Source organism: Gallinula chloropus (assembly GCF_964237585.1).
Source record: "Gallinula chloropus genome assembly, chromosome: 9".
Taxonomy (NCBI): domain Eukaryota; kingdom Metazoa; phylum Chordata; class Aves; order Gruiformes; family Rallidae; genus Gallinula; species Gallinula chloropus.
In genome coordinates this window covers 16,039,718-16,067,276 of record NC_140094.1, presented here as the reverse complement: position 1 = coordinate 16,067,276, position 27,559 = coordinate 16,039,718, and the positions used below count along the sequence as shown (strand labels likewise).

Sequence of the window (27,559 nt, the reverse complement as noted above, 5' to 3'; positions counted from 1 at the left end):
GCATAGCATGCAATTAAAGAATCCTTAGACTTCTCTAGTATTTTTTTCCCTGCATCTGCAGATGGTGCATCTCGGCTCAAAGTTTTCACGGGCTCGAAGGGAAATTGTGGTTGCTAATTGGTTCCTTCTCAGTGATTCTACCTTTGCTTTCCAAGCCTTTGAGTGAAATTATGGGAACAGACAAGGCTTGAGACCAGGCCATGGGCTGCTGTGCCTCTCTGTTCGGCAGCGACCGAATAAGAACACTTGAAGATTTTATTTTCCTTCTTTTTGGGGCTGTATGACAGTCCTGATGGTTTTCTTAAAACAGGTGTAATACTTAGTGGTAAGAATGAAGAGATGTGAAGGTCAAGCTTTGCTTTTTGCTGTTGATACTCTGTATGGGAGTAACACTTCCAGACTGTTTCTTGTTTCCACCGATGTGTCCTTCTGCTTGTCTTCAGAGCAAGTGCAGTTGTGTAGACAAGAGACTCCTTTTAAATCTGCCGATGGACTTAATTGTGTATTTAGTTGCTTTTTCCTAACTTGATTCAAGCCAACTTTTCCGATAACATAGAGATAAGGATGCGGTCATCAAAGTTGTTCTTTAACCTTCAAGTGTCTGCAAGGAATTCTTTTGAGCCATTGGGTTTTTTCCAGTGTACCAGACAACCTCTATATTGAGTTCATCCAGTATATAGCAAACATGTTGATATGGCAGGCTGTTATACATTATGCAGCTCTAAATCCACCCAGTGCAATAAACATGTTCTGTGTTGTTAGGAGAGAGGGATGGTAACTCTGGAGATAGATACACACCTTAAAAAAAAGGATGCTGCGTGCTATGGATCTGGGATGAGGGCTGCTGGACCGCAGCCACATTTGGTAGCTGCTTTGGACCTTTTTTTTGTTTTGTTCTTTAAAGACAGACCTGCCATAGATTAAAAAACACATGATGAAAAGGAAGCAGCTCTGTTGGGAATAAATAACAACACTGTTCAGAAGATGTGCTGATGTCCCGAGAAGACCCACAGCTCAGAGCTGACATTACTGAAGGATGACGTGGTCCTCATTAGAGGAGTTTTGGAGAGGGCAGTGTTACTGTGTTCAGTAACTTAAGCTCTTAGCTGGTCAGAGAGTAGCAGTAGCTGCCTGGGAAAGCAGACCTCCTGTTGAAGGGGAGTGTGCTCAGAAAACACAACATCATTGGTGAAGTGAGATTTTTCTGGTGGCAGTGGTGGGGTGAGCAAGCTGCTCTGCTAAAAGTAGAACTAGCCACAATTGTTTTTTGTATTAGGCCTTGTAGTTCCTCCTTTGTGTAGGAAATAATCCAGCGCTGATGGTGACATACTGTACTTGTTACCACTATACGGAATTTGAGGGTAGATGAGAAGTTGAGCAACCTCATGCCCTCCTGTAAGAAAACCCTTTTTGAAACTTGTGGATCACAAACTTTGTCCTCAGAAATGGGTGTCTTAACCCTGGGCAGGAAGATGATGTGGAATTAGAAAAGTTTCTGCACCTTTAGCTCTTCAGCAACCAGTTGTAAGGGGATTGGTTTGTGTTCTGTTTTTTCTTCTTTTAAATGGATAAAGCTGCAGGTGTCCAGGCTCCATGTGTAAGATAAAGGTTGGCATTGCTATCCTGTAGTGCAGGAAACAACTTTGACAGAAGGGAAGTCAAAAAGAAGGAAGACAGAGGGAAATCATAACTTGCTTTAGTAACGTGCCAGGAGTATTACAGACGGGAGAAAGGTGAGCGGGAGTTGATTTAGAGATTGCTAATTAGATGTTAATGGCAAGCAGTCTGTCCCGAGTCTCACTCCAGGAATGTGAATGACTGCACAGGCTGAACATGTCTCTCTTGCTGGGGAGAGAGCCTGACCCAGCTGGAGCAGGCAGGTGGAAGAGGCCTTAGACTTGTGAAAGGGTTGTGCTGGGATGACTCAGAGCTGCCTTGGTGCTGCTTTGCCTAAGCTTTATTAACAATTTTTTGGGTGCGTACAGAGCACCAGATAGTGATGGTTGTGATGTTTGCTCCATCTTTAACTTCTGGCTAGTTGAGAGGATACTGAGACCATTCAGCGTAACTTAATGTTACCCCAACATGTAAAGGGCCAAAGGTAAGCTTCACATGGGAAAGTGCGTGGATTTTTCTTCCAATAAAAACCTACACAGCTGTGTTTCTTCAGAACTTCTAAATGGAGGAACTGGGAGTAATAAAAAATGGGGAAATGCAGAACTACGCCCTGATAAAATGGTTTCGTGTAGGAAATTAATTTTTCTCTTTTTAAAGTGAATGTGAACTGTCACTCCCACCCTCTAATGCCTTAGTATTGATAACAAATTGCCTGCTATGAATGTATGCACAGCTGTGGCAGATGCTGTAGCAAGCAGAAGTGGCTTTGTAGGCCGACTGTGGAACAGTGGGCTTGCTGCCTGTTTGTCTTCTGTAGCGTGCTGTCCTGCAGAAACAGTGTGTTCTTCACAGCTCTGACAGGCAACAGCCACGTCCTTCTAGAGGTGCCTGTTGACCTGAAATAAACTGGGGGTGTACAAAAAGAATGAAGATGTGCTGCATGAAGTAAATGACTGTTTGATGATAGATGGTGATTAAGTAGCAGGTGTGTCTCAAGGTGGTGAGGCTCTTCTCTAGAGTCGAAATGTGAGTTTTGGTTTTTTAATTGTCAAAAGGAGCGTTAGAAGGTTGTAGTTAAGGTCGAGAAGAAACTATCATGTCACCGTGTTCTGAGCTCCTTTGTACTGCACCCAGCTCTGCTTTAGCCTGTGCAGTCGGTGAGTGCTCTGTGGTGTCAGCTCCATGCCCACGTGTGTGCTCCTAGGTGCCCCAGCCTTGAGCAGCACTTGGGCAGGAGGCTTGCCAGGGGGTTCTGCCAGATGAAGGGATAGGCTGCAGGTCGCGTTAATTACTCACATCGTATGAACCTGTTACGTGCAGTCATTTTTCCTGGTAGTTCGTTGACCCCATCTCAGTTACAGGATCAGGCTAGGATCTGTCCTCTGACGAGGAATGGGCTGTAGGTCCTCACACTGCAGCGTGGTGTGGGTTTTTCTGTTACCTGTGGAAATTCACGTGCCCTGCAGCTTGTCCCTGGGATGCTCCCAAGAAAAAGGAGCACTCGTGTGCTGCTTGTTGGATAGTAAAGCTCAGTACTTCTGGACTGAAGTGCTGCTTCCAGGCAGGTGTTGGTAGTCATCTACAATGCAGTGCTTCTCTTTGGTGTTCTACTCTTTTGGAGAAGTTACGTTTTAAGCAGTTAAGTATTTAAAGAAGTAATTTCTCAGAATTAGGTGCTTAGTTTAGAGTAAGTCTTGAAACATAGTAGGCAGTTCCGAGGTCTCTGCAGTTCTCATTATATGCTTGGAGTTCGGCAAAACATAACTTCCTAGATAAACTAAGAAGTTCTTAAATCAAAAATGTCAACGGCATATCCATCTGTAATCAATTTCTAACGTTAGAGCCCGCTGGACTTCATCCTTCTTTGTATGAAGAGGAGGATGTTTCATAATTGAGGCCAGTGAGTGCTTACTTTTGCCTTGAAGTTCTAGAAATCTCATTGATTTATAAAAGCATTAAATATCTCAAATTAAGTAACTTTCAAGCTGAAACAAACACGAAGCTTAAAAGCAATGGGACTTTTAAAGCCCGGCCTCAGAATAGGCAGATGAACAGATATATAATGCTTTAGTTAACGGTTGCTGCCATTTCTCTTACAAATTGTTCTTTAGGGTATTGTAACTCAGCTGTTCCTAAACCCATCACTCTGGATCCTTGCCTACAAAATGTCAGCACAAGTCCAAATTTTATTTCTTCAACAAAAATAAAGACCTCGGAGCAGTTGGAGTTTCTAAAATTTTATGGCAGTAAAATAAATTTTGCTACTTTTGCTTTTCCATAGCAGGAGCCATACTGTTCACCTTGTCCTGCCAGCAGGTAGAGATGGAAACCCGAACAGTTTAATTGGAAAAACATTGTGTGTTGTAACTTGCCTTTTTTTTTTTTCTTTCTTTTTTGAAAAGAGAGGAGCCCAGAGTCGATGTGTAAATATATTCGTTGTCGGGCTGTGCTTTGGGCAGAGGGCACTTGTCTCTTGAGGGTGGGTGGAGGAATAGTTGCTTTAGAAGAAAACTTCAGAAGTTGAAAGCAAGACTTGGGTAACAGCTTATTAAAGGGATTCAGTGTGGGTTGAGGTTGTCTTTCCTGCAGATTCAGGAGGGAAGTCTGCACTTCTGCCTCATGTTATCAGTACATCTCCAACATAGACTCTCTCTGCCATCTAGTTCCAAAGCCTGATAATGCCAACCCGTTCACCTCTTCTACTGTTTGCATGAAGTTAAAGCCTTTGCACATACTCCAGGCAGTGCTGTGCAATTCTCCTGCAGTCAGTATATACTAAAACGGGGATTTCCTGTCTTGATGGCCAAGTGTTACTGTTTAGACATTTGTTTTGGTGGATGTTTGGTTTGTTGTGTGGGGTTTTTTAAAAAAGGTTTAGAGAATAAATTTTCTTGCACATAGGAGCTTCTAGTGCAGCAAGTCAAATTGTAATAGCCTCTGCTTTCAGCTTGGATCTTTGCAGAAGGATGATTAGGTAATAGTTTGCATAGAAAACATCTGTTTCTTAACAAAGATCTCGTCCTGTTGTTTTTTGCGTCGTTCCTTTAACAAGAAAGTCCTTTAGTCTTTTAAAGACTTAAGAGTCTTTAAGTCTTGTTGGATACTAGAGTTGCTGTGGTTTCAGCATGCTCATGTTCTGGATCCTTTGTTAGCTTAAGTTATTAGCCTTAGATAACTGTTGTGGGATGGAAGGACTGCTTTCTATTGTCAGTGCAATTTCTGAATCTCTGGACAATTTGTCTGGGTTAGAATTTAAGTTTTTTGGCTCCAGTGATTTGTTTAGACCTTTTCTTTGTCTGAGGAAAAGATGTTGTTAAAATAATTAAGCTTAGCATGCATAAAAAGAGAGCCTGTCCACAAAATTAAATTACTTGGGATTTATTTAAGTTTGAGTTGCTTAAATAAATTGGCATCTTTGTTCGCTTCCAAACAACTTACTATCTATTCTGGGCAATCTTCTTTCCATGTTTTCCACATAAAACTAACTCTGAGGGTTTCTAAGAACAGCAGCGCTTTCCACTCCAGCTCTTTGTTTTACATCAAACTGCATTTTGTGTGTCGAATTATTACATTATTAGAACACTTCTTTTCCAGCCCCTTAAAAATTTGTATTGTGGTTCGTGTCTAATGTGGAAAGATGTAATATATGGATTTATTAGGGAATAGGCCAGTTGGTCATTGTTTTCTTGGGAGTGCATTGAGTTCAGTCTGCTGTTTTCAAGGGAAATTCCTCGCTGTGATATTGTGCCTTCTTGTAAATAAATTTATCCTGTGTTTCTTAAAACTCAAACTTTGTCGGGTCTTGGTGCCAAAATCAGTGAAACTTGACTCTCTGGACCATGCAGACAGGAATCCAGTGTATTAGCTACCAGACCAAGCACTTCCTGCACCCTAACTGGGAAGGAAAGAAAGTGCCGAGCAGTTTTCTGTGGTCTGTGTGTCATTGCTGACCTATTGCGAGACGAGCACTCGAGAACTAGGGCTAGCTTGGCCAAGGACCCTGGGAGGAAAGAAAATCACAGTAAGCTGTGATTTTTCTAGAAAGCATGTCCTTTTGCATGCGTGTGTCTTAAGGAGGCTGGTGGGTAAACTGGCAATGCAATGACTAGTGGATCCCTCTATGTTACCGAACTTGTCTGGAGCCGTGTGGTTGAACCCCTGGGTCTGGTTACACGTGGCACGATGTAATTTGAGGCAAAGTGTGCATGTATATTTGGTTTATCTTTTATGTTCCTCTGTCTAATGCAGCTCTCTTCAGCAGCAGCAATAAACCAACATTTCTCTGTCTGCTGACAAGCAGAGATAGCTGTGCTAGTCCTGGTAGTGTTTATAGCAATAGGTTAAACAAGATAAATATGCAATGTAGGTGTAAATCTGGTACTCATTACCTATTTCAACATGCCAACCTAATTAAGAAGTTAAAAATTTTATCAAAATCAAATTATCCTACTAGCGTTCTAGTTTCAAACAGCTTAAAACCGCCTTATTTACTAACTTTCCTCTCTCCTTTTGCATTCCCAGTTTGCGGGCCAAATGTTGACATTCGCAACGATATCCATGAGCTGAAACGCCTGGAGAACTGTACGGTAATTGAGGGTTTCCTTCAGATTCTGCTCATCTCCAAAGCAGAGGATTACCGCAACTTCCGCTTCCCAAAGCTCACTGTCATAACTGACTATTTGCTGCTGTTCCGTGTGGCGGGCTTGGAAAGCCTCAGTGATCTCTTCCCCAACCTCACAGTCATCCGTGGGAGGAACCTATTCTACAACTATGCCTTGGTTATCTTTGAAATGACAAACCTGAAAGAGATTGGCCTGCACAACCTGAGGAACATAACCCGCGGGGCCATACGGATTGAGAAGAACTCTGACCTGTGTTACCTCTCCACAGTGGACTGGTCTCTCATTCTAGACGCGGTGTCCAATAACTACATTGTTGGGAATAAACCTCCAAAGGAATGTGGAGACTTGTGTCCAGGAACAATGGAAGAGAAGCCATTGTGTGAGAAGACATCCATTAACAATGAGTACAACTACCGCTGCTGGACCACCAACCACTGCCAGAAAAGTAAGATTTGAGTAGATTGTGTGGTTTTGTTACCGCTTTCTGAAGTAGAAGTTTTCATTCTGTGGTTTTTAACTTAAGCTTTTTAGCAACTTAAACTTTTTCTGTAGTCATGTGTAGTCTGCGTGATGAGTTATCCGGTTACCACACAAATAGGTTCCTTCTCGACCAGAAAAGGATCATCTCTTGTGATTTTTAAAGAAAAACAAAACACGAAAATAAACCAAAAATCCAACACAGAATGCCACAAATTTTCTGGGTTCCTTTCCCATGCAAAATATGCAAAGTAAGTGTAGAATTGAAGCCATTATAGCAAACGTGGAACCACTTTTTACCTCCCTTCAGTACTTGGGTGTCATTGCTGTGCTGAAGCTGCTAACTGGGCTGACTTTGACTTTATACTTTGCCTCCCTTGGCATGTACCTTCAGAAATTCATTTAATGGTAAATCCTGCAGGTGAGAGCTTTTTTTTTACTAAAATCAGGTGTTACAGTACAGAGTGCATTGCCAGTCAATGGATATCTTGACTCTTGGAGAAATTATCCTCGCCCATTTTATTCTTATCTGGGATGACGGGGCTTATGTCTTTCTGATAGCAAGTATTAGCAAAAACAAAACCTGATCTCTTCTCACTTTTTAAAAATAGAGTAAACAAATACATAGTTTACTCAAATAACATGATTACATGGCAGGCTTTTTGAGTTCATCCTGTAACTTTACGAAAGCTGAGCCCTACAGTGTCAGTAGGGCTTAATTACAAACAGTCGTCACTGGAAGGAACAGTTTCTAAATTCCACTTGCAGTCTTGACCAAAGCTGCTATAATGAGAGGAAACACTACAGAGTGAGAGAAAACAGAAACAGGACTATATTCCTGTTACTTTCATTTGGGAATGTGGTGGTTTGTTTTTTCCCCTGAAGTACTTCATCAGTTGCTTGTGAAGTCCTCATGTTCAGTTAGAACTGAAATTAAAGTACCATGTAGGGCACTCTTGGTCAGCACATGCTAAAAATACCTCTTGAAAAATGGCATTTGCAGGGCTATCAACAATTCTTACAGGATATAAAGTTTGTTTTTAAACAAAGAACAGAAAATCCCTCAGCCTGTTACTGGGAGGCATTGTGAGTTGTCCGAGGTGAGGGGAAGGGAGCTCTGTTGCTTTCTTAGCATGTGGTGTTATGAGTCATTAGGCTTCTGCAGGTCAAATTCATGTCTTCATTAAAAGAGTGTAACTGTTGTCTACAGAGGGTGACCTAAGTGATTCCTGTGCAACCTCATTGCCTTTAGTGGTTTGAATGGATGTAACTAGGGTGTATTTAATGAGATATAACAACTTGGTTTCTGTTGTGTGCTCTGGCTATTTGGAGTAGACAAAAATAACGTGCAAGAAAAGCTGCTTGACTTCTGGGGGACTGTTATAATAATTTGGATCCAATATGCACATGAGAGAAGATCTGTTTAAATAAGATGAGATCATAGTTCCACTCTGATGGCAGCACTTTCAAGGCAGGGGTGGAAGTAATACTTTTATTTTCCTATATGCTTTCATCTTGCTTTTGTGGGAGATTGTGAAGAAGAAAGTGAGTATCGAAAGAGCCTTGAAAGGCTTGTTAAAACCATTACGCTATGGAATACAGTGTAGGTTTAGAGTATGTTAGGATGAACAGCGTGTAAAGAAATGGTCAAGTTCTAGTGAATAAAAGGAGTGAGAAAGTAGGTCCTGTTTAATGTTGTGATAAGCCACTGGCTTAAAGGAATAAGACTTTAAACTTGCCATCTAAAAAAACCCCAAACAACCCCCAAAATACTCCCATTCTGAAGAAAACCAAGGGAGGTGTAAACGTGCAGTACAAAAGGAAGCTTTTTGTCTGTCCTGCTGCCTTCCTCAGACACTTTGGCAGTGAACTCCTGATCTGGAGAGGACTCTGGCAGTACAGAGTTATACAAGACATGAAAAAGAATAGAAGCAAGGACTTCTAAGTTATGAGGTGTGTAAATCTGTATTTTCCTACCAGTAGAGAGATAATAAGATGTTGTTTTCCACAGTGATTTTTCTAGTGTAATATCTAATTTAACCCCAACATTCTCCTTGTGTGTCACAGTAAGGTTGAACAGAAAACGCTGTCACTCAGGGTTCCTTTATGCCTTTTCATTTTTCTCCACTTTGGATCTGTGGAGGGTATATATTAAATCTTTTTGTCCTTGGTTAGGTTTTTTGTTGCAAGATCTCACATCGGTGGGTAAATGTTTTGTGGGAACTTCAAGTAGCCTGGCTTCTATTTAATTTTGCTGTTGAGTGGAAGCGGGTTTGTGTTCTTTTCCCTTCTTTTCCTTTGCTCACAAACAAAGGAAGAACCCTGTGCTTCCTTCAGTGTAACTTGGGCAGGAACAGCATTGAGGGTGGAGGGAGGAGAGAGGGAAGGATATGCTGTGTTTGACTGAGAATAATCCATTGTCATTTCAATAGTAGAGCAGGCTACAAAGAAGTTGTAATGCTTCAGTTTTTACTTTTTTTTAGGTTCAGGATAAAGCATCAGCAGCTTTGCAGGCTTTGTTGCCCAGGTTTCTGTGTAGTATACATTCCTTTACCTGTGAGTGCCCCAAGGCAGCAGCCGTACTAGTTTGCTTGCTTTTGAGTTGTGGCTCGGTGCGTTGGGTCTGGCATGCTGTTGTGTCTCTGACTTGAGCCTACTTTTCTGTTGGCATATCAAATGCCAGCTGTACGTCACTGGGGTTGGAGGTCCATGTAGAAGAAACCCCCAAGATAAAAGGAAGAGTACTGAAGCTGTTTGCATCAGTGGTTGTGCTTTGAGGCACAGGCGGAGGTGAAAAAGATAAAAGATGAGTGTCCAGACATACAAATAAGATTATGGCCTCTTTTTTTTTCTTGGGGTTTTGGGTTGGGTTTTTTTTTTTCCCCTTTCCTGGCAGATGTGACTGCTGGAAAGGTTTCTGGAAGCTCACCACATCCTACTCAGCGATTGATGTGAGAACCAGAAAAACGGTTCCTGCTGTACCCCATGCAAGAGCAGTCTCTGGTGACACACTTGTTTTGTCCTCGTTAGCCTACTCTAAGGAAAACTTTTGTTTTCTATATTTCTTCTGGTGATGGCTAAGTCTTGAGGTCTGCTTTCTTAGTCAGTAGGCCTTTGTGAGCCTGCAGAAACCGTATGTAAATGGCAACCGTGAATGCCTGCTTGGAAGTTCAAGATCCCTCCTGTATCCTAACGTTTGAGTTGGTTTTTGAATAAGTCCCCCCGAACACTTCCTATAACACTTTATGTTTGCTGGGGCCTTAAAAAACTTTGTTTATGTCAGAAAGCAGTAGCAAAAGTAGCAGTGATTGATATAGAAGTTCTTTCTAATATTGAATTGTTTGTCCACTATCCATCCCTGCCCTGGTTAAGTTGGTGATGCTTTTTGTCAGTTATTGGCTGAAACCCTTCCTTTCCTACTTGGACAAAAGAAGGATTAGGGGTCTGGTTATGGGGATGTCAGGCAGTTAAACTGCCCCGTGGCTTCAACTGCAGCTTTGGTGTTAGAGCAGAAGAGCCTGGAAGTCTGGGCTCTCCTTTTGTGAGAGCAAATTGCAGTGTTGTGCAAGTAGGGTGAAGTCACACTTCCCATAAAACCAATGCACATGAGTATCTGCAGTCTGTGAGGGACCTTTAGGAACAGATTTGCCACTGGCATAAAAAAAATTTAGGTTTAAATGGGCATTGCAGTGAAAAAAGGGGGAGTGGAGCTGTGAGTATGAAGCACTTGTTTTAAAAGAGGTGAATTTGATGTGGAAAACAATAGCTCGTGTAGACTGCGCTTCACAGTGCAACAGGAGAAAACTTTCAGCTTCTGAATGTGTGAAACTAAAGACCACGGAAAAGGCATGTGGGGAATTGGAGGCCGGTGACGAAGCAGATGGCAGCTGAGCACAAAACGTTTTTAATGAAAATGTATCCTTATTCCTTTTGAATCGGTTTGTCAGCGGCCCGAAAAGATACGGTGTAATGTGGGGAATGAGGAGCAGGAGGGAGAGAATGACAGTGAGTGGGAAGAACGGTCCATATGTACCTTCTACTAAAATGTTTAAACATATGGAGACAGTAACATGATGTATTCTCACAAATATTCGGAATCTGCTCCTGTTTGTTTACACAGAGCTGAAAAGATAATGCAGTCGAGTGGTATCGTTTGACACAGCTTCATTGACTTGTGTGGAACTTACCAGTGTATGCCATCTGGGAATCTGCTCCCTGTTGATTCACCAGAGTAGTGGTGAAAGCCACGTGCTGGGATTCTTTTTTTTTTTTTTTCCTTTTTCTCCTTGTTTCCCCCTCTCTGAGGAGCATTCAGCATGTTCCCTGTCCTTTAGAAATAATGTACACGAACTATGTAGTTGTGAAGAGTTAGAGAAGGAAGTTGGGAGCCAGAGCTGCCGAATCAGATTGCATTTGTTTGGCTTCAGATTACATCTGCATGCTTTTTTTTCTCTTTGCTTCATTTAAGTTCTCCTGTGTTTTTTTTTAAACCTTGAAATACAGGAGAAATCACATGTATCAGCAGAGGACAACCTGGTTTAAAAGCTTTATTCTTTTACCCAGTAAATTCAGTGTGGTGTGATAGTAAGTGAAGCCAATTATGGGTAATGCCAGTCTGACCTTTGTTGGGTTAAAAAGCAGTGTATCAGAAACCTGAAGGTACTTTGAAATGGACAAGTTGTTTGCCTGTTCAGTTGATATGCAACCCCCCCCCCCCCAATAAATAAACAAACATCTTTTGAAAGGAATAAACAGAAGGGTAAACAAAAAAGAAGTTGTAAAAGGCACAGTTGGTGTCACCGAGTTAGAAAAATCTGGAGCACGTTAGAAAAATTTTGTTAGTATTTTCATTCAGAATGAAGGTTTTTGGTGTTTTGGTTTTGTTTTTTCCCTGACTTTCGCTCCCCTCCTGAGCAGCCTGCTCTTCAGCCAAAGGTTTCCCAGAATTTTTATTATGGCTGTGAGAGCATATTTAATTAGTAAGCTGAAATGGCCGCAGAGCAGTTTAGGCCAATCTGCAGTTAATTACTGTAGCAGTGGTTTATATTCTGAGAAGAGAGCTAAAATTAAATAAATGTATACTTGCTGTTTTTCTTTGTTCTGTTGCAAAATGCCATAACCTGGGAAGGATATTTTGGATCTTGCAGCCTGTGCTAGTCACCAGAAACGAAGTGCTGATGTTGAATACTCATCTCTGCTTCCTAGTTTCTTTTGGCACGATGTTGTACAGTGTTTTTCAGAGGACTTGAAATGTTGGTGTTTTGTTTTTCCAGTTTTAAGAAAACTTTTTGCAATTAACTAGGTCCATTAATGACACTTTGTCACAGGATAAAAAAAAAACAAAAACCCAAAAAAACCCAAACCTTAATGCTTTTAAAAAAATTGACCTTTTGTCTGCTTTGTGGAATAAAGAAAAACGTTAGAAGTGGTGTTGGGGTTTCTGAAAATGCCTCATGTCTTTGCTGCTCATGTGTGCACCCACCCACAGACTTTTCTCCTTACAAAATGTGGTATTTTGCACTTCGGGTTGCTGAATCTTTGCAGCTCTGGAGGTGTGCTTATGTTCACCAGGTGATGTGTGGCCATATTCCAGTGAGCATCCATGCTGTTGGAGACATGTATTTCTCTTGGTACCATTTCTGATAACAGGAAGGGGAAATCCATGTGTTGCAAAATGATGCAGAAAATGTTGCTGTGATTTCAGGGGGTGGTTAAACACATATGCCTGTTTATTCTGAATAATATAATCTATTTTGCATAGATAGTATTCCGAGTTAAGAAAAATGAGGATTAGCCATTCTAAAGTTAACCCCTCAACAAACTTGGTCAGACTGGAAAATAAAGGTGGAGTGTTTTTGTGCTTATATTTGTGATGAAATAAGAGCATGCTGTGATTGAAAACTTTCTGGACAGAAAGCCCTTCCAGATCATTGCTGTGCCGGTCTTTAATGGCTTCAGATGTCTGTCTCATGAAACTTTAAATCCTGAGTAACTTTTATTGCTACTACAATATGGTTTTATTTGAATTGTCTCATACTGAAGAACTGCTTCTCTGTCAGAGAACAACTACGAGTGATTATATTTCTATAGGCAATTGCAATTCCATGCTTTCATGGGTTGTGTGTATGTTAATTCCTCAGTTCAGTTTCTCTGATGCTTTGTGGTAGAAAGTGGGGAAGAAAAACAATGCTGGTCCCTCTTAGAAGAGGATATAAAAGCATCACTGTATTGTCACACACGCAGTGTGCAAACTTCCAGTGCGCAGCACTTGGAAAGAAATTCTGGTTTAACCTCCCATTATAATGGAGACTGATGGGAGAGGGGAATGGACTTTGTAGCCCAAGGGGGCCTCAGGCTGTGGAGCAGAGGGTGTTAGAAGATGATGGCTATGACCAAATTCAGTGAGGATTTTGCAAGAGGTTGATCGTTTGTTTTAAAATTAAAAGAACCCCCCAAAACCCAGCAAAACTTCTGTTTTAAAATTTTTTAAAAAGTACTTTAAAAAGTCAGTGATACCCTAAGTTCTTTTAAAGGATGTTAGTGATGTTTCAGAACATTGATAGTCTGGTGCTAGCTAGGCCTGGAAACTGGATGCTTTTGGCTTTACTTGCAATACTTTTGCTGTTTCTCAGGGATTTGCTTTCATTGTAGAGAGGCCTGAAGATGGTGTATTGTTCAGAAAATGATTTGTTGTTTTACCTTCCTACGCGGCAGTGCCACATTAAATCTGTGAAATTAAATACGCATCTAAACTGGAACCAACTCTGATTTAACCTGCTTAACTGGACTTCCAGGCCCCGTTGATAAATATTAGGCAAATGTTTGTTAATAGAATAGATGGGTGGACTGGATAGCTAATTACATGTAATGTAAGTCTTGAGTTTTATGATGAATTTGCAAAACAACTGGGAGCTAGGGATAGCTAACAGTGTTACAGGGAAAATGTCAGGGAAATGTCAAGTGTAAAACCAGAAGAAAGCTGTGTTTTTGCTGTGTTCTTGCGAATGTCACAGGGACGAGGCATACTCAGCCTGGCTTAGCCTTTTCCTCAGCTCGCCCTCTGAGGCCCTTATCCATGCAAGGAGCCTGGCTTGCAGTGGCTTGCTGGCTTTACTGGGGATTTCATAGAATCATAAGGGTTGGAAGGGACCTCGAGAGTTCATCGGGTCCAACCCCCCTGCCAAAGCAGCTCCCTAGCTCATATTGCACAGATAGGCATCCAGATGGGTTGGAGATGGAGACTTCACCACCTCCCTGGGCAGCCTGTCCCAGGGCTCTGTCACACTCACTGTGTAAAAGTTGTTCCTCATGTTGGTGCGGAACTTCCTATGCTCCAATTTGCACCCATTGTCTCATGTCCTGTCTCCACAGACCACTGAAAAGGGGCTGGCCATTTCCCCTGCATCCCATACTTAAGATATTTATAAACATCAAATTTCTGCTTTGACAGTTAATGCTTGCATGGATGTCTGATGAGGCTGTGGTCTTTTTATCTTAATGGTGGCCCCAAAAAGATCTGTCCTCCACCCAGATGTTCCTTTTCATGGAATGTATAGAATTAGATCTTCTGTGAGGACAGAGCTGCAACTGCGTTTCACTGAAATGTGCTGAAGAAGGTGGCCGTGTCAGTATGTGAGCCAACTTGCTGAACTTCCCAGCCTACTTTTCCTAAGAAGTGAAGGTGAAACTTAGGTTCAATCCTGGATAAGAATCATGGCCTCCCAAAATTTTGAATAGTAGGCACCATTTTTCTTGCTTTTTTGTTTCCCCTCTCCCAAAGACACATGAATGTAGGCATGAGTTGTCCTTAAGGTTTTTCATAAATTGTTTTCATGGCAAACAAGTTTTTCAGTGTTAAACTGTGATGAAACAGCCTTTGTTTAGCTTTCCTTCCCACTAATGGTGTGATTTCCTTTTCAAGTCTGTTTATGGCTTCGAGAATTAACTTGTAATAAAAAGATGCTTGGTTAATAGTATGTTAATACATATTGTTGAATTGCCTTTTTTTTTTCTTTTGAGGTGAACTCAGCCTAGTTCAGTTGTCGACAGTCTCTTCCTCCCCCTCCCCAGTGAAGTTTTCGGCATTGGGAATGGAATGTGCATGTGCTATCAGCTGAGCGCTATAAATGATTTAGCAAGTAGCTTGCCCACCATAAAATGGTAGAGGTCTGAGGTGCCAGTAGCTGGGTTTTTAAAGCTAGAAGCAGTATGCTGGTCTCTCAGGTTGTTTTGTTTGCTTATTCTTTCTTGTTGGGCAAAGTGAACTTGCAGTTACCTGCCCAAAGTGTAGTTCTGTGTGCCCTGGCTAATTATTAAATGCATTTGTGTAGCCCTTGACAGTGTAGGTGAGAATGAATTCAGCACATGACTTGAGGATCCCTCTCAGAAAGGCAGGTGTTTGTTAGAATCGCGTTGCTGGTTTGCATGTTTGGAGGGACTCAAGGGGCAGCTCCAAGCTCTTACTGTTGCTTAAGTTCAGTTTATGCTCTTAGGTGGATCAGACTTGTAGTTTGTACACCAATGTGACCTCCTTGATGTCTTTTTCCTTGTTGCAACATATTGGGTTTATAGGCGCTTAACTGTTCCCTTCTTAATAAACAGTGCTCTACAGCTATTGAGAGTCATCCCTTACCCACGTACTCATCGTCCCTCTTGTAATGGCTTCTCTGACTTCTAACTCAATTGAGGGGTCTGTTTCTCCAGCTTCGCTTTTCTTCCTTCCCACAACTGATGCGTGAGGGATATACTTGGATGATTAAAGGTTATAGTTTTGGGAAATGATGCCATTTAGGAAGTATGTTTGAAGTGTTGAGCGCGCAGAGAAAGTCTTTTATATCGATGCAGGCCTTGGGAGGAGGAGATGTTTTTCTATGTATAGAAACTTCCCGTATAGGATGGCAAGGGAAGGTTGCAGGGGGATTGCCTGTCTCTTTAAGTGGGTTTATAATTGGCTAGGAATTTTTGTCAGCTTAGTCACTGCAGCATTCAGCGGATGAGGGAAAAAAACCACAGGCCCCAACCGTTACAGGCCGTGGATAGGCTCTGTCATCCCAAAGGAATGCATGTGAACAAAACACTTTGTGCGGTGCAACCGTTGGCCTAAACAGTATTGCATTCTTAAAGCGGGCTCTGAGTCACATGGAGCAGATGGATTGTTTCGCTAAAATGGAAGTTATGTAGCGCTGAGCGCCCGGATCGAGCTTCCGAGTGGGGTTTGAATAGGTCAGGATATGCGGGGGTGATGAAGTGGTAGAAAGGTAAAAACAAAACAAAAAAACCCCAGCAACCCAGATGCTTGTTCTGTGGTTGAAACAGTTTCTGTGGCATCAAAAAGGCAGGAAAGTCTTTTCCTTCGTTAATTACTGGTCTGGTGCACTGGTCTAAAGATCCCTCTCTGGATTTCAGGCAAGCGTGGACTTAATTCTCTGAGAGGCTTGATGCTACCCAAACTGAGCTCGAGGAGCCCCCCGGTTTGTACAGGGATGAGGAGAAAGCCTCCAGATATACTGGCTCTTCCCACAATGAAACCAGCTGCCTGGCGCTTCTTCCCCCAGCCTGCCAGCCTCTCACCCCAAAAGCTATCCTGAAGCCTTCTCTCCAGTGTGCAGCCTATTGATTAGTGAGAGCGCAGCTCTGTGGGTGGCATTGCCCTTCCTTTGGCTTTATCTCTTCCCTTTAAGGGATTTGAAAGGATCTGATAGGAACGTTGCCAGTCTCCAGCCTTCAAAGCGTGCAGAGGAGGAGCTGTGACTTCTGGCTAAACAAATTCAGAGCTGTCAAGTGATTTATTTTTTAAAATTTTTTTTTGCCCCCTGTTACATCTTGGGGAATCCTTTTTTAAGAACAGTCTAGGATTTAACAGAAAAACCAGCCTCCAGTTGGTTGAGATTGACAACTGCTACCATTACGCAGGCTGTTGTTGTTTGGAGTAAAGCAAGCTTGGGGGTCTTAATCCAGTTACCACTAAGGCAGGTGTTTGAGAATTAGTGCCCTCCCCATGTAGTATTAATTGAATCTTAAATCATTACAGCACAAAGGGGAAACATTTGACTGAAATTCTCTTCAGTCTCTGGAGCTTCCCTTGTGAAGGCAGCACATGAATGGAGACTCTTGGAGAAGATGGTTTACTTTTTAAGTGCTCGGTGAAGGCTGTTTGGCAGGATCAGAATTGACTGGTCCACGTGAAACGGTACATGCAGAACCAAAATTGCAGTGAGTCACTGTCTGCTCTGTCTTTTGTGATCTGAGAGTCTGGGATAAAATGCTGCAGTGGGTGTTACAGATAAAACTCAGTATGCAAATCCTTAACTCAGAGATGAAGCTTTCTTCCTCTTCTACTTGCTGCGGTTGTTTGTGTGCATCCATTTCTCTTCTGTAGAAAAGGAATTAAAATAATCAGTAATACCTCCCTCCAGAAAATGAAGAGAGTGGTGGCAGGGAAAGCAAATACCCCTTCTGGCAAACTGGCTGTAGAGAGTTTGTTAAATTAAGGGGCTGGTTAGGATCAAGTTATTTATAGGAGAATATAAGTAATTGGAATGTATCTTACAGATGGAAAAATTAATATTCTTCCTAGGCAAGGATTTTATTCTTTTCTACACTTAGGAACCTTCTTCATAAAATCAGAATTGTCTGCACATGGCAGGTACCTTTTTAGGAGAAAAGTGAAATCCAGGTGAGTGAGAGGATGTTGTTGGAGTGGGGAGTGCAGTGGAAGTCTGTCAGTGTGGCAGTGCCTGGTGAAGGCAGTATGCCACTGAAATCTGTGGTGGTTGCTGGTCCCAGCCTCCAGCTTCCTTTGATTTGAGAAGGGGGCTGCCTGCTTTGAGGAGCATGTTGCTCTGTGAGCTGGTGTTTCTGCAGCGTGGACGTACTCAGATACAGGTGCTGTACCTGCACAGTGGTTTCAGGGCTCTGGATAGAGTGTCCATGTGCATCCCAGTCAGATAAATTCGGCATCATGCGTGTAGTACCTGAAAACGTGAAGCTTTGAAGTTTTCTTGCTTTTCCTGTCTCATTAGTGTTTATTAAAATGGTAGCTGGCCTGGGATGAGGGCGGAGGAGGAAGAAATAGTATAGAACAACACGGGGCTTACCAGTCACCATAAATGGTGCAGAGCTCTGTGCAGATCCTCCAAGAGATGTACTTTGTTTACATTAAGCGTACTTAATAAACAGAATCTGTAATGGGGCCACTTCAGTGAAATGGCACAGCAGGAAGTAAAACCCTTCATGTTTCTGTATCTGCAGAGTGGGCTGCGTGACCTGACCTGCATGCAAGGGTGCTCTCTGGACAAAGAATGTCATGAGCAAGTGGACAGCAATCTCGCAGTCTTACCCTACTCGTTCTTCTAGTATCCAGGAGACTTTGGAATCGGTGTGAATAACTCTGCACCACGCTTGGTTACACGCAATGCCTTAAAGCAGGAGTTAAACCCTAAATGAGGACGCTCCCACCCCCAAATCCTGCTAGTAAAGGCTGAAGGAAAAGGAGAGTTTCCTCTTTGTTTGTGTTAGCAGCAGCAAGCCTGGCAGTAACTTGCTCTGGTTCTTGCAAGCTGTTCTTACGCCTTCCTTTAGAGACCTCTGTCTTTCCTGTCCTCTCCTCCCAGTGTGTATTGGAGAATCGGGAAGCCTTCCCTTGGCCTGCTCCGTCCTTCCCGCAGTGGCACAGAAATGATGTGCCTGTCTATTTCATTCTGCTGCTGCTTGGTAAGCTAACGAGCAGAGGCACTGCAGCTGCCAGGAGGAATTCCTTTCCAGCAGTTTTGCGAGGAAAGTCAGCAGGATTAGGGCCTGGTTAAAACTTGATGTTTCAGCAGATCTGCTATGCAAACCGTTTGGGTGAGGGAGAGAGCAACCAGAGTGGCAACCAACTTTGCTTGAGGCAGAGGCGAACTGTGGGAACAAGGAGGAGGCTGCCCTGTTCTCCATAAACCATAGTGCTGCTTAAAGCATTTTTGGGGTGTGTGTATATATATGTATGTATGTACTACTACTTTTCTGCCCCCCGACTCCTCCACCAAGTTACTGTCTGTCCTGGCTTAGAGGAAACAATTATTTCAAAAGCCTTTCTGAATAGCTTTCTTAATAGCCTGTTGAGCTGCTCTGATGTTTTTCTGTTTGGATGTGCCTGCTCGTGCCAGATCGTGCGCTGGATCTCACCGTTCAGGAGCACCTACTTAGTTATCTATCTATGCAGGCAGCACTGGGGCACCTCCCAAGTATTTAAAAATAGAAATAAACATCTCATGCTTGCTCTTCCTTCCTTGATTAAATTTATAGGGTTTGTGTTGGGCTTGTTTTGGTTTGTGTGGGTGAGTGGGTGTGTCATGGGGATGAAAAAGTAATTGCAGGAGAGTTAATGGAATGTGTTTGTACATTAGCTGGGAAGCTGTGAGGACTTTGGTCATTTTACTTTCTGGAGGCAGTTTATAGGAAGGCTCTTTCAAGATTTTAAATCTTTAAAGATTTTTTTTTTTTAAGTTGTATTTGTTCCTAGTGACTGTCTAGTGAAATGCAGCTCCTGTGGGAGCCTGCAGTTGCAGCAGTGAGAGGTGATCTCACAGGTGGCTTGGGCCATTGCCACAAAGCGTTTGAAATACCTGGAGTGATGCCTTGAACTGCAGTAGCTAGAGCACTGGGTACAGAAGATAGACCTCCATCCCTGGTTCTCCTGCCCAGGAATAAGGGCAAGGGTGACAGAACCATGGGACAGGCTGCCCAGGAGGGTGTGGAGACTCCTTCTCTGGAGATACTCAAGACCCATCTGGACGCTGACCTGTGTGAGCTGTCCTAGGGACCCTTCCAAACCCTATGATTCTGCGAATCTTGTCATCATACTGTTGGAAACAGAGTCTGCACACGATAGCTTTCTAGGATATGATAATTGAAGAGGTGTAATGATGGCAGTAACCAGTAGAGTCTATAGATGTGATTATAGTAATGTGTTCCTGAGTAAAATTAGGTGAAGCAGGTACTGAACTCTCTTGATTTTCTTCTTAAGTGCTTTGTTGTCCTAGTAATATTTTTCCATTCTTGTGAGGCAGGTGTGGTTTAACCTACCTACATGCTGCAGTAATGAACCCTCAGACTGTGGTATGTAGTCTGTGGAAAATGAGATTAGCAGAAATGACAAAACCACTGTGTTGGTGGTGCTGCAGACGTGAGAGCTAATGGGGTGCTGGGAGGCAGGTGATGAACCAGTTAAACGGGGACCTGGCGCTCTGGTTTAGCAAGCTGTTCTATTCTGAACACAAGCGATGGCTACAAGTTAGTGATCACAAACTTGTTTGACTTGGTCTCTGTGCTTCCTGAGCCAAGCTACCTTAATTATAAGAAGGAATTGCTTCTGAAAATGACTTCCAGATAAAACATTATCTGCACTTGAATGCATCACACGTCTGTCGCAGGCCTGTCTCCAGGTGAGGAAAGCATTCCCAGGGGTTTGTTCTATATGTATTTCCTTTGTAAGACCTCTGTTGGCAGCTTTTAGTCTGTTTTCTCACTACCTGTTGTGAAGGATCAGGCAAGAAAATGCTGGGAAACTTTAAACAGTGTATCACTGACAAACTTACTGCTTCATATCAAAACAAAGGAGATGCTGATCTCCAGTTAGCTGGTGCAGAAGGCCTTGCAGATATTGGTAAAACATGAAGAGCACAAGGGATCTCCAGAAAGGTTGTCTCTGTGGACTGCTGCCCGCTTGACGTGGCAAAGAATCAGTCTTTCATAATGAGCTGCACCAGCCTTCTCTTGCATCCCTTTGTGCTGCTATATGGGGCTGTGCCTGGAGTGGACAAGCTGTTTGGTAGCTTGAGTCCCGGCAGTGCATGTATCAGCAGCTTTGGGTGAAGCTGAGACTGAGATGAGCTTGTAGAGGTCTGTCCTCATCCAGTGACCTTTCATTATGGAGGCATCTCTTAGTCATGTCCTGTACTTCTTCCTGGACATTCTGCCAAAACCAGTTTGCAAACTGGGGTCTCTCAGTCAATGCTGAAAGTTTCTCTACCTGGTGCTGCATCTTGCTCCATCCTAGGACAATATTGATAAAATAATTTCCTCCATTGACAGGAAAGATTTTCCTTTATATCAGTGTTCTGCCTTAGATCTGTGCTGCAGCCTAGCTACTGATCTCTTTTCTTGTTTTCTACTGCTTGGGCCATTAGCATGTTTTGGGGTTTTTTAAAATATTAAGCAGTGGAGTCATATGGTAATATAATACTTGGCTTCTCATTTCAGTGATTTACATGTGTTATGAACGCTTCCTGAGAGGGAGACTCAGCTCCTTCTGGACATTCTTGGTGTGGTGTGGGTTTTCTTGTTTGCCCCCCTCAGTGAGATACCCTGATTGATTTTATTTATCTTAAGAAGTGTCCTGGTCCACAGTGCTATGAGCATTGTGACAGCTCACATGTCAGGTGCCTGAAAACAGTAGTCCATATTTGAAAATCTAGGCCAGAGGATTTTGCCAAGTGTAAACATTGTCTCGTGGTGTGAAAAACAACCAAACGATTTTAGCTTATTAAAATAATTTACTTGAAGACAGACAATGCACTTGACATGGCTGTTTATACCCAGGCTTTTATGGAATCTGTGTATCTGATTGATTTTTAAATTGGTTGGTTTAGAGCAGGCCAACCAAATGTGGGTTATTTAATCAATAGTAGTAATTCCTAGATTGTCCAGGTACACTGGATTTATTTATTTAAGCAGGCACCTTAAAACTAATCTTCTGGTTGACTTCAATAGGACTTTCATTGGGCCTTTCCACTGGTGTATTTTTTCCCCTCTGTCTATTTTTATGTCGGGAAGGCATAGAGCCTTTCATTATTGCAGCTATTTCTGCAGATAATGGGAAGAAAACCCAGTTGAGCTCTGGATTGGTGTCTCATTCCACTCCTGCTGGAGCCAGACGGGTGTACACTGATTTCACTGTGTTTCACGGTGAAAGCTCCAGAACCAGCATCTGGATCAGAATGTTCTGCCCTGGAAGCAGAGAGAGATGGGAAAGATGCAGCACTCTCCTCAGAAACATACTTTGCTCCCCCTCCAGCAGCCTGAGTAAATTAGGTCTGGGAGGAAGCATCCACAGTTACATCCCTTTTCAACAGCGGATGTCTCTTGCCAGGATAAGCGACTGGAGAGCATCACCTCTCCTTTCCTATCTGCCTGGTCAGAGTGGGAAGAGGACCTGAGCTGAGCCTGCCTTGTGCTGCCCGTTTCAAAGATGCGATGGAAATGGAGAGTTATTGTGGGACATCTCCCTGTCTGTAAACTCCCCTCTAATTTTGTGGGCTTGGGAGCAGTTTTGCCCCGTGCGCGGGTCACGCGGCTGTAATTGGGTTTATGGAATCTCCCCAGTACTTCGGGTTCCCCAGGGTTTGTTGTTGTCAGACCTTATTTTACCCCCCACACCCTTCATCCTCTTTTGTTAATCCATGAGTTTTGGGAATGCCTGAATGGTGTTTATTGCTTTTATTGTTTGGGTGGGAATATGGCCATGGAGCTTTGATTGTTTTATGGCAGGAGAAAGGCCTTGTGGAACCCCAGGCACTTCTTTCTTTTTTTTTTTTTTTAACCCCAACAAGGAGTGCAGAAAAGTAACCAGTAATTTAATTCGGAGTGAAGAATCTCTTGCTGGTCATAGCCTAGGGACGTGTTTTATTTGAGCCCAAAAATCAGCCAGAAAACAAATGTAATTACTTTCTAATATGTCTTGTTAAAGCATGGATTGGTCTGTACTGGAAGTGATGAGTTCTGGAAGTTACTGCTGAGCGGGAATGTAGATTTCAGTTTTGATGGTAGATTAAATGTTGGATGTCAGCGCTTTCTCTGATAACAATGTTGTTGAGAATGGTGCTGGCACAACAGATCCCCTGTGTGCCTGTAGCTTGCTGGGGAAGTTAACTCAGGACTTCAGCTTGTTTTGTCAGGCCTCGTTTGGACAGTTTTGATTTGGGAAGGGGGAAAATAATACTGTGTCCGGTTTTGAAAGTGCAGAAAGCAGTGGCTAATTTTGAGGCTTGTGAAAGAAGCCTTATACATTTCTTCAAAGAATTACTTAGTTTTATCTTGTCGTATCTCCCAAAAGCTCCGTCATTAGCATCATTAAAATATCAACAGGCATAAATGATGAATGGCTAGTCTTGCCTTGCCATATTTTTATTTGGGTTGTTTTTCTTTTTCCTGGTGGTGTGGTTTTTGTTGTTTTGTTTTAAAGATCCCTTTCTACAAGGCAAAGACTTTTTTCCCTGCACATTTGATGTATATTAAATGTACTAGTTCTAGAAGGATGCTGAGCAATGCCCCTTATGCTTGATATTCTTGTATTTTTCCGTTGGGTAAAGAGGAAAAAAAAAATTAATAGCTAATTAAGTGGTCTCGCACTTTTAAGATGTTGGGCTGGGCACAGTTTAGATCTCAGTCCTGTGTTTGCTTTCTGGGCAATAAATTACAGTGTCCCATCTGTCCAATAAAGAGGATAGTCTTACTTAGCATGAGTATTGTGGTGCAGCAGTTAATGTCTGTGAGTGGTTGCAGGTACCTTTTAAATACAACATAAAGATGTATGTAAAGATGAGCATCTTGCATGGATATTATATTGTTGAAATGCTTTGTGTTGCTGTATAACACTGTTTTCTTCCATCACACTGGATGAGTGATGTGCAGGACTATATTGCTGTCATGCAGATTGCTGCTTCTGGAAAATAAATCTGTTTGGGTGGTTATGTTGGAGTGTTTTTGGAAGCACGTTAAGCAACAGAGGCTTAAATTCATTGCATGAGTATAAAGATCCAACAGGACAGGTCACAGACTTTTTTTCTGGGATACCTGTGTCTCTTGTCTTTTGAATCCCTGTCTTCTTTCCCGTATCTGCTCATGTACCTAAGGCAGGAACAGAATAAATAAAGGTTTTTGGAGTAAGGCAACCGAAGTACTCTTGAAGATAATACTCTGATTACCTTAATCTTGATCATACGAATTCATATTGTTCTGCTGTTACTGGTGGGGAAATAGCAAATGTGAACTAACCATATTTGCTCTGGAAACCCTGATTTTTAATTTGTTTTTCCAAGGGTTTTTTAAATGCATCTCAGCAAGAGAGGCTGTTGCCTGTTAGTAGCTTGAATGAAGCACTTCATGAATCAAGCTGTGTCTCTTCTAAAGGGTTGAAAATAAGTGTAGCATCTTATTTTATAATTCATTCATGATCCAGCCCTATTGGGAAATGATCCGTTTCGCTTAACGCTATCCGCATTAAGAATGAGACACATTCCAGACCCTTTTTTCCTCTCCAAGCCCAGCCTAGTTAGGCATAAAAAGTGATATGTGAATTTGGAATTGAGTGGTCAAGGTGAACGGGAAGGTGAAATCAATTATCTGCTAAAATGTTGGTGCAGGTATATATTCAGGAGCATGAACTGCTGTTCTGGTATTTGCTAAGAAGCCTGAGATGTGTATGCTTCCTGACACTGCGCTCTCCTCATTGTGAAGGGGAGCAGATGCTTAAAAAAAACCCCAAACCAACACTCACCATGGCTGATTGTCAGAAGTCCCCACCGACGAGCCATCTTCTTTCTTGAATTTGTAGCTGAAATGTTTTTTGGGTCTGAACAGTGGTGTAGAAGCTGCTTGTCTCCTTTTGGTGTATTTATCCAAGTTCAGTTATGAAGGAATAAATTATATTTGTCCTAGGAAAATAGGTCAACTCTGCAGTTAAGTATTGCTTTAAGTGGTGGGTAGTGAATAGTCTGCGGATCGGAAGAGCGACTGACTTTCCTTGTTTCATAAACATGTCAGCCACGCCACAGTCCTGCAGCGCTGATTGCTGTCTGCTCTGCTATCAGTCAGCTAGAGAGACTGTTCCAGACTGAGCAGGAAAACCAGCACTTGATGTGAAATCACTCACTTGGTCAGGTATAACTCATGAATATATAATGAATAAGTTTTTGGCGTCTGTTGATTTTCATTTTAAAGAAGCAAAACAGGGCTAATACATGTTCTTCTCATATTCAGCTCCAGTCACCTGCTAAGAGCATCCTTTTGTGGTCTTCGAGGTGCGTGGCTGTTCTTGGGGATGTAGAAGAATTGGGAATTTTCCCTGTAATAAAATAAGCCTTTAGCAAACAATTTTGAGAGGGGTTTTCCTTTTGAATGGAGTGGTTTCCCTTGGAAGTTACTGATTTGTGGGTATCAAATATTGAAATTTCCATGTTGTGAGAATATTTAAAAGACAGAAGTTCATCTATGTTTCTGAGAGTGTTACCAAAGTTCTTCCTCTAGGATCCTTTCTCAAAAAATACCCCATGGCTTGAAAAGATAAACTCAACCAGAACAAGTGAGGCTGAGATCTATGTGTCAGGGACAACATCCTGGCAGTGGGATAATGCCATTGGAGGCACTGGAGAAAATTTATGCTCATGTATGGGGAAAATGAGATAGAGAATACTTAGGCATGTGAATCTGATCAACTCACTTAAGACACTTACAGCGGAAGAAGAATCACATGCTGCCTGTCTGGTAATCCAGCTAGAAGCTTGTGCTTTGCCAGCTTAGTAGCAATGACAAGGACGTGGCTTTCTGTGCCAGCTCCCTCTGTGAATTTGCTGTACATGTGGGTTTTGAAACAAACAAAAAAAAGAATGTTCCTGTGCACCTGTTCTATGTATAACTACGGTCTACAGACTGATAGGAGAAGGCAGCATGGGTTGGTTTGTCTTGCTCCTTTATTCACCTGCTAGAATTAGGGATTTAACACAGTGTGAGAGGGGGCATTTCATTGCTTGGAACTCAAATAAAGATGCAATAAACTTTTAATTCTAAAGAAGCTAAAGTCTTTCAAATAAAGCCTCTGGGGAGTCCTCTCTGTGTACTGCATTCACTGAGAAATATTAACTTGGTCATGTTATGGTTGTAGATTCAAATGTGCTTCCAAGACCCTGGTTATAATTCATAAATGCCTTGTTTATTAACGGCTGTTTTCCCTGCTAGTGAGCTCTGTAAGTGGTCTCTTTGCTCTGTTTGGATTCCCTCTGGCTGGGTTTGTATGGCTGGAAAGTGCATCTCTCTTGTGTGGCTGATAATCCACTGTCTGAGCATCCCCCTTTGGTTTCCTCACAAAGAACGCCCGTGTCGGCTCTGCAGCAGGCTCAGTTCAGCCAGCAAAGTTTTTATCCCCCAGACAAGTAGAAACACAATTGGTTTGAGTTGGGTTTTTTCAGCTCATAGGTGGCAAACAGTTCTCTTGTTTTGCTGTGGCTTGCAGAGGAGGCACCAGGACTGCTGTTTTTTTGTTGTAGCTTGGTATATTCTTTGTCTGACACACATGGACTTACCTGATCCTAGGATGGCTGCTCTGCCAGAGTCTGGGCTGGGCAGTGTCAGACTGTGACCTGCGAAAGTTGCTGTAGTAATCTTACTTGTCCCTGTTCCACATGGAAAACTCTCTTGGAAATGCTGCAGGGGGCAAAAGAGGGGTTGGAGGTGTCTGGTTGTTGAAAGCAGTTAAGTTTTAGTAAAACTGGGCCAATTTGAGAATTACTGGCAGAGTTCTATGGATTTATTAATTTTGTTTGGGATCTTTTGCTTTCTGGAAGTGACTTTCATGTAAAGAAAACCCTGGATAGTGAGGAAAGCACTATTTTAACTGCTCCTCCTTCCTCTAAATTGAGTAGGGTACCTATTACCATTTCCATGCACCAGCGAAATGAAGGTCGCAGACTTCTTTAGGCAACACTTGCGGAACTTGTATGCAAGACTACTAAATTCCCCTCACCTTCCTGCCCAAAATAGTAAACCTTTAAAGATATGCAAAGCATTGCAGAGCTTGGGAGTACTGGTATACTGAGCTACAGAGGTTTTGCATTTTAAGAGTACTGTTTTAGAAGCGCTGGGGGCATATTTGGGTTTCTGTAGGTATGCTACCTTGGGCTGCTGCCTTGCCAGACCCTGTGAGCAAAAGAGGGTCAGGACTACTCAGTACTGGAAGGGAGAGCTTCAAAGAAAGCTTAAATACTAGAAGAACTCGACTGATTTGAAATAGGTATCCTATTTTTAATTACTGATGCTGCAGCTTAGTACTGGAGGCGTTGTCGTGTTCCAAATGGTTTCTTTTTGACTGAGTGCTCAGCAGAAATCATCACTGCTTGAATCAGCACTTACCAACGGTATTTCTTCTCCAGAATTAGAGAAGCTAAGTGTAAGTAGTTCAGAGTATGCAACTATTTGATGTTTTCCTTGCTATTTCAATTTAATACTGTCAACGTGGCTTTGTAGACTTAACTGTGATGTACTATTAATCACTTTCAGAGCAGCTGCTGTGTTGCTCCCAAGAAGGGAGTGAAAACAGTGATACTGTTTGCAAGGCGTGTTGGGATGCTTTGAAATGAAAAGCACTTAATAAACATCATTTACATCAGACAGTCTTCTTATTAAGTATTTGAACCCTGTGCTACAGGATGATGCTTTGAGACAAGAATTTAGGATTAGAATAATAGTTTTGCAGGGTGGAAAAAAAAAAGTATTACCCATCTCACATAAACCCCAACCATTTAATGTCGGAGAGTGCTTTTATGTGAGGATCATGTTCAAGTTCTGCCAGAGATTACCTTTGCATATTGCCTAATCTGAAACCCTGGAATGCTCGGAGTTGTATCTCTGAAGTTTTTGTAATAAAGTCATGGCAAATCAAGCAAGCAAAAAAAAAAAAAGAAGAAAGAAAAAAGCCCTGTGTTTATGTATTTAAGTAGATGATGCGTGATGGATTTCAGATTTGCATGGATACAATGAATTCTGTCAAACAATTAAATATTTTGCAAATCAGTCACACTTAACCTGGTAAT

General features: G+C 42.3%; 1 protein-coding gene across 2 annotated transcripts in view; it reads left to right on the top strand.

Moving 5' to 3' along the window:
* The window catches only part of IGF1R (insulin like growth factor 1 receptor), a 176,117-nt gene that overhangs the window by 23,753 nt on the left and 124,805 nt on the right, over positions 1 to 27,559 (top strand). For both annotated transcript variants that reach the window (XM_084268166.1, XM_084268165.1), the window contains exon 2: positions 6,139 to 6,684. In XM_084268166.1, coding sequence (XP_084124292.1) covers positions 6,139 to 6,684 — 546 coding nt within the window. The remainder of the gene's footprint in view (positions 1 to 6,138; positions 6,685 to 27,559) is intronic.